Source organism: Humulus lupulus, chromosome 7, assembly GCF_963169125.1.
Source record: "Humulus lupulus chromosome 7, drHumLupu1.1, whole genome shotgun sequence".
NCBI lineage: Eukaryota > Viridiplantae > Streptophyta > Magnoliopsida > Rosales > Cannabaceae > Humulus > Humulus lupulus.
This window is the reverse complement of record NC_084799.1, coordinates 175208182-175216004: the sequence shown is the minus strand read 5'-3', so window position 1 is coordinate 175216004 and position 7823 is coordinate 175208182. Positions and strand designations below refer to the sequence as shown.

Genomic DNA, 7823 nt, shown 5'->3' with positions numbered 1-7823 from the left:
GGGCTTTATAACCTCACCCCTATTTCTCCCTTCCAGGAACTACTTAGTTGAGACTAGTGAATATCAGGATGGATGAGAATCCGACGTTTGGATTTTTCCTAGTTTAATTAGTCCAATCTAGATTTCTTGGTTTCAAGGAAATGTGTATGACTTGGGAATTATCCCTGATTTTATTAAGGTATGTGAATTGGAATTGAGCTATATTATTGATTGATGAATTATAGATGCTAAGTATATTTTTATGATTTGTGACTTATTAAATTTAACTATTTGATAATCGCATAACTGTGAGAATATTACTTTTAAACGTATATATGATGAGAGTGATCCAAATTTTATTACTATTATATTCTATTATATGAGTTACTCCATTATTTTTGGACTTATGATTATTGTAGTTTATAGTATAAACTAAAGGATCGCTTATAAATATTATTTTTCAACAAGGGTCAAAGTTTGACTGTTGACTACTCAAGTTATGGATATTACACATTTGCCACTACCTAGGGCTCGGGTTGTAACACTACGTGCCCACACACATCCTAATGTGTTTAACTAGATATCAAATTTACTAATAAATGTTTGTCACTTAGGATAATCTATTTGATATAGGACTTACTCGATATGGAGTGGAGCACTTACCTGGGATATATGGCCGACATTGATGCATTGTTTGTGGAAAGTTACTCTGAGTGAAAGCACGATTTGAAGGAACATTTAGAGAATCACAAGGCAGCAAATCAATATGATGGATGTACCAAGGATCAATGGGAGAAGGCAATCGAGTTTTTCCGACAACCGGACGTGAAGGTATCCTCATTTTTTTTAACTAACCTTCTTTATTTAACATATCACTAACACAAAAATGTTCTAAGATCAACTCGGGAAACAAACAGAAAATGAAACAGTCGAACCATGGTGGTTTTCAATCCATATAAGCGTTGCGCCACAAAAAGTGAGTTAATTTAATTTAAAATTTTATTTTTCTTAATTACTTTTTTATTAACTTTAGAAAAATCCTCGTGTGCCATCCGTGAGACATAATAACACAGTCTTTTAAGAGTTCCTCATCCTCATCAATTGCGCCCGAAGATGAAGACTTGGCCCTGGTGGAATCTATCTTTGAAAAGCGTCATAGCCACCAAACGGGACACAGTCATGGTACTTAGCTCGAGGGTGTGGCATCCACCTCTGCCTACTACTATTCCTCCACCGCCAACTACTGCTAAGGAAATACCGGAGATGAGGGAGTGTAACTAGTGCAATCAAGTATTGGAGGAGCACATCAGGACCCATTATATAACTCCAGAATCTCAACAACCACCACCTCCACTTAATGATCATGATGTTGGATGATCGGGCAAGTAGATGGATTCACTTATGTATTTGACTTTTTGGTAGACTTTTCTATTTTAGTTCACAAAATTGTTATGTATTTATTTAAGAGTTCGATATAAGTGTTTGTGTTTATTCTAAATTTTATTATATAATTTCAATTTGTTTTAATTATATAATTATATAAATAAAAAATAACATATATAAATGTAAAAAATAAAAAACAAAAGGTTCTACCGCGACATTATTGAAGTCCTCTATAGAAAGGACCTTTTACAGATGAAGTTCTATCGACGATATATTGGTCATCGGTAGAGATTTTAGCGACAACTAAAGACTTTCTACCAACGAAAAATATTATCGGTAGAATCCCCTTGAAAGACCTCAAATTTTATTTGGAATTCTCTTTTTTCTCTTCTTACGGCCCTAGTTCGTTCCGAGAGTCATCATCACCTTTCTCATGATAGAACTATACTCGAATTTTTTCCAAATTAAGTAATTGCACTCTGCAAGACAAGATGACATAGTTCTCTTTCACTATTGTTATAGAGGAGGTGAACAATATATATTTTAAGAAAACTATGTGCTACTCTAACACTATCGGTTCCATTCCATCTGTCAACTCTCTATTTTATTTTCTTTAATATTATTTCCATGCCAAATTTGAATTATTATTATCTTTTTGAATGTAGATTTTTACCTGAATTATAGTTTAAAATAATACAGAACCAAATATGGGGTCTACCACATGCTTATAATTGAGTGCAACTTTTAGTAAAGAGATGCTGGAGACGGAGACCAAATTAATAGTTTCAATACGTGGACTTTGTTGTATTGTTTGTTAGAAGTAATAAGAAATATCAATATATATTATACCAAAGTACCCAAAGGCAAATATCGAGAGGAACATCACCATATCAAGTGTGGATTATGTTGTCTCCTGAATAAAAATATATGTATATATTCCAATGTGCAGGACACATCACCCATATTGCTACTATTACGAAAAAAAATATACTAGAAAAATGCAATCAAATTAAATGTGACATTTGATGAAATTTTAGAGACATGTAGTCCCACTTGGTCAAAGCTTGCATAACACTATGATATTTCTTTTAGCTACTAAATAGGAGAGATATAATTATAATATATAATAAATTTTTATAAATTATTATGATACAAACGACCATTACTTTGTTTAAGTTGTAAAGTGATCTCTTTTCTTTCTTTGATCATCTAAATCAAAGTGTAGCATCACACTCTCTCTCTCTCCTTTTTATTTCCTTCGCTTGACTAATTAACAAAACTAAAGAACATTGGAATTGAGAAATGATATAGAAAGGTAGCCAGTAATGGATCAGTGAACATATGAAGTAAAACCATCGATTGACGATGATGATATCATGACGAGGTAGCAATGCAATAAGGCTCCCAGAATAGAGTCCGTCTAGGTTCCTTGCAACCCTTTAACGTTGAAACCAAGTACTCTCCTTTGTTACCTCTCAGAACCAGCATTTGTGGCTCCTGACGATGACGATTGTCGTTTGGGTTTTGGCTCTTCAGGGATGAGACAGTAGTACTACTCATGAATTTATTGTTGTAAATGGAATTTATTGGGTTTGGGTTAGACCGCCGCCAGAAGTACTCATAAGCGTTAAAGGAGGCTGCAGCGCCGCCTATCGAAGTGGCGGTGGCACCCTTTGTCGGAGGTGAGGCTATGAGTCGACCAACGGTTGGCCGTGGCCGAGGTGGGAGAGACTGTGCTAGTGTGGTTTGGGCAGAAATTTTCTGGTCCTGATCTTGATCATTATCTTCATTCAACTTTTTGGACCATGGAGTTGTTGCTGGATTCCTATTTGCTAATCCAACGGGTTTGTTCATCATTGAGGCTAATCTGTGGACATTTATCAGCCTTGTCGGTACTATATTGAAAGATTCCTCTGTTACACCATAAATTTTCTCCTCCTCATCGTCGTCATCATAATGATTATCTTCGTCTTCGTCGTCATCATCATCATCTTTATCAAGGCTTTCAGTTTCGTCGTCCAAGCTCCCGAACTGCTCCTCAAACTCTCCCTCCTCATTCAGCTCCCAATCTTCTGTTTCGACTTCATTCTCAAGATCCTGATCCAATGAATTGTGATCAGCTGTAACATCAGTGCTACTACCTTTGGCAAAGGTAAGCACTAGGCGACCATCTTGGCGCTGAGCCGCGAAGTAGTTCTTCTGCGACGGAACAGAAACCGCTTCAACAACGAGCCGTCCATTGTCGCGGCGTGTTTGCATGCGAACCTTCATCGCGCCGTCACCGGTTAGAGACGGGAGCGGAGGAGGGAACGATCGAGTAGGGGTGACCGATTTTCTTGGGACAGTGGCAGAATTGTTAAACTTTGTGCTTACTGATTGTCCAAGCTGTGTTTTCTCTTCTTCTTCTTGAGTTCCCTTGTCCAGTTCGGAAGAGTCACCAGTGAGAGAAGACGGGTAAGAAGAAAACCCATCAGAGCCGGTCTCAGATCCGAGACTCTCAGTGCAAATTTGGAGGCTGTTTTCGCTCAAAGAGCTGGCTCTGGATTTCACGAGTGGGTGAACATAAGGAGTTGAGGCAGATTTGGATTCTTCTTTAGCCTTTTGAGAAATTATCAAGCTCCAAATATCGTACTCTCCTTGGTTTTGTTCCTCCTTATTCTCTTCTTGATCGTACTCTTGGTCTTCTTCTTCATCTTCTGAGGATGAAAATGAGTCCAGTCGACGAGCGGGAATAGAGACAAGCTCCTTAGAAGAAGCAATCTTTTTCATGGGAGAGACGAGTCCATTCTGAGCAAGCCATGTCTTGGAAGACATGTCGGCCGAGAGAGTCCGCCGGAGAGAAGCGCCGGCACCAGCTCTGTTTCTTTCGCAGTAGTCTTCGGAACCAAGAATGGCCACAGCTATGCCCTGCTTCCCTTTGCCACCGCCGTTGGTCAAGGAAGCTGGACACTCTTGCTCCACGATCTTCATGAACGAGGAGGACAATCCAAGGCTTTTGCTTAGAGAGCCAGACATGTTTTCTTCCTTAACTAGAAGAAGATGAATAAACCACAAGTACTTTAATTTATTGTTTTAGCTGCAAAAACAAATCAATACACATAATTAGAAAATTAGAACGTACTTGGTAATATGACCTTATTATTAATAGATAATCTATATATGCTTGTAATTAATGAGTAATTATAATTATAATAACAAGAATAATAATAGTAATTATTACCTTATGGAAAAAGCAACAGCATCCAACAGAGGTCTCAAGACAGACCACTGGGGAAGCAAGTTGCAGGAGTATGTATGTATAAATATATAATATGTATATATGTATATATATTTTGTATATGAAAATGGTGAAGAAGAAGTTGATATGTTTGAGAGGAGAAGAGAGAGTAGTGATGAGGGTGAATGATGGGAAAGCAAGGAGAGGGAATGTGGGTATTTGTAGGAAGCCAGAAATGCCTTTGGAACCATTTCCAATGGACCCTCCTACGCCACCATGAAAACGACATCTTTCCATTCTTTTCATTTTTCATTTTTATAATATTAATTTTAGAATAATTCTAATGTGGTTATATATAATATAAAATAAATGTTGTAATATTAAAAACGTAAAGATGTAAATGACACACGCCATACTACTTTTACGACAATTAATGGATCCTTTATTTTTTCCTTCTTTATTTTATACGTTGTTTATTTATTTATTTATTTCTATATATTTTTGCAAGTTAGTATTATTTATATGTAGAACAATTCATAAATTAACTTAACATTGCTGTATATATAAATGTATATTACTGCGAATATAATAAATATTCTTTCTTTCTTTTTTCGTCTGAATACAGAGCTAAGAGCATTCCAATCCAATATGCTTTAGTATAATAAATTTTTCAGCAAACAATATAAAAGAATAGTGTTAAAATAGCACTCTATCATATTTTATAAAATATAAAAATTGTACAATTTTGTTACAGTAATTTCTATATTCATAGAACATTATTTATCTTTCAAATATTTTTAATTAATATAATTTTTCTATTTCATAATTCTTTTGTTTGAACAAATATTTAAATGATAGAAATAAATTAGTATTTAAAACAGGGGAAAATTTGTTTTAGTTATGTATTTTAAATAATATGTATGATAAATGACTAAGAGTAGTTATTGTTAAAAAAGTTTCATAAGTCATTGCATTTTTTTTAAAGAAAAGTTTTATTCACAAAAGAGAAATTACAACGCAGAAGCTAACACATCAGCTACACCTGACTCAACTTCTTCACGAATACTACAAACTGACACAGAAGAGACCCTGTTTCTTAGAGCCCACTTAGCTAACAAATGAGCTGGAGTATTAGCTTTCCTATTTACATAACCAAACACTTCAATAGCTAATCCCTCAACCTACCTAAGAATATCATGCAAAATAGCCCCATAATCACACAAAAAATGAGTATGATTCTAAAGCAAAGTAATTACAGTAAGATTATCAAATTCAATTTGAAAGCTTCTAGTAGCTAAACTAGCTGCAAGCTGCACTCCTAAAATAATTTCCTTGGCTTCCGCTGCTGCCACCGATAAAGGGAGAAGTAACCACTCTACTTAAACTTCAGTAATTTCCCCTTTGTTGTTAGCCAGATATACCAGAGAGGGTGGTGGACTGGATTAAGAAGTCAACCCAGGAAGATGCAATTCAGCAACCTGCTGAAGAGAGCCCCAACAAGAAAGGAGAGGTTGTTGCTCATACCAGGAACGAAGAGGAGACACTTGCGCATGGAGCGAGACGCGTGAGACCCAGCTGGCTATGGGACTTCGTGAGCATGGAGAGGCATTAACCAATTCTGTTTTGATGAGCATTTTCTTTTCTTACTCCATACTTGTTAAGTATAAATAGACTTTGTAATGGCTGTGATATTTTGTATGTTGAATGAAAAGCTGAAAAGCAGAGGGAGATTGGTACTACCTCAAAGAGTACAATTCAGAGCTAATATCGGTGCTTTCATTATTTTTTATCATTATGAAGAATGAAGACATTGTTACCTTGCTTCAATCCTTGGAGATCAGTTTTAAACAGTATTATAATGCTCAATTGGAGAAGCAGTTCGAGAAATTTTCTGCGTTGCCTGACCAGCATGTGCCCAAGACAGAGGAGCGTGTCGGACAAGGTTCGGTACCAACTTCACCGGACATGGACAGGAAGGGTAGCATCAATCATGATACTGGGCGTTCGCCAGGACGACAATCGAATTCCGAAACGAACTGCCGCGATGTGAACTCAATTCTCAAAACCTTGAGGGTTAGGGTTCCCTGTTTTGATGGATCAAATGTAGAGGATTGGATTTATATAATTAACAAGGGTTTTGACCTTCACAGGGTGGATTATGCTATGCTTTTGTCTGTGGTGACATTTCATTTGGATGGAGCTCCATCTACATAGTTCGAATGGATGGAGAAAAGAGGTGTTATTTCGAACTGGGAATCAGTTTTGAGAGCTCTACAGTTGTGGTTTGGAGCATCTATCTATGTTGATCCCTTGGGTCGAATATCGAAGTGAACTCAAACTGGGAGGGTCTCTCAATACCGTGCTGAGTTTGAAGCTCTTATGCCTCGAGTTACAGGTGTTGCATAATCTATGTTCTTAAACTTCTTTATGTGGGGACTGATATTGAAAACACACAAGGAGTTGTTGATGTCTAAACTACTGGATTTGGCTGATGCTATGGCTAAGGCCCAGTTGTTCGAGGAATGTAATGACGATTTGGCTCTTCGCCAAAAGTTGGAGAATACTCGTTCGGGATGGGTTGTTCGATCCTCTGCTACTACTCAAAGGAATTCAGCTATCTTCAGCCAAACAAGGGTCAGTCTTATTAAGGTCAGTTGGTTCGCATTAGGGCTCTACTTCAGGTAGTACTTTACCTATCAAACGCTTATCTCCTGCTAAGTTGAAGGATTGGAGGGACAAGGGTCTCTGTTTCATATGTGATGAGAAGTTTAATTATGATCATAAATGTAAAAATCGTATGTTGATTTTGTGTTTTCGAGAGGAGGATGAATTGGAGACAGGTGTTGAAAATGGCCCTCAAGAATTTGAAGAGGTTGTTGAAGATGAAGTTAGCCTGAATTCACTGTCAAACTCCTTGAATCCATGAATTTTTCGAATCATGGAAAAGCATGGAGCTGAATCTTTGGAAGTCCTCATTGATACTGGCAGCAACAACAACTTCATCCAAGAATCCTTGGCTACATGTTTGAACTTATCTTCGGAAGACACAAAACGATTCAAAGTCTACATGGGTAGTGGTAACTTTTTACTATGTTCAAAGAAATGTAAGGAGTTGGAATTGATATTACAGGGGCATCGCTTTGTTGTTAATTTATTCATACTGCCTATTTGTGGATTGGATGTCGTATTAGGGATGCAATGGTTGCAAACTCTCGGACCTTGCATCCATGATCACAAAGCACTC

The 7823-nt window shown here is 36.9% G+C and overlaps 1 protein-coding gene across 1 annotated transcript; it reads right to left on the bottom strand.

The window, feature by feature from the left end:
- Positions 1–2469: 2469 nt before the first annotated feature.
- On the bottom strand, positions 2470–4773 carry LOC133788851 (protein FAF-like, chloroplastic). Its single transcript, XM_062226470.1, has 2 exons — positions 4583–4773; positions 2470–4438 (listed from the first exon to the last, which is right to left on the bottom strand). Exon 2 carries the CDS (start codon positions 4375–4377, stop codon positions 2737–2739), a length of 1641 nt encoding a protein of 546 aa, XP_062082454.1. The 5' UTR covers positions 4378–4438; positions 4583–4773; the 3' UTR covers positions 2470–2736.
- Positions 4774–7823: the final 3050 nt, after the last annotated feature.

Excerpts from the sequence above, each read along its gene's own strand:
- LOC133788851 (XM_062226470.1), bottom strand. The coding sequence starts at position 4,377 with ATGTCTGGCTCTCTAAGCAAAAGCCTTGGATTGTCCTCCTCGTTCATG.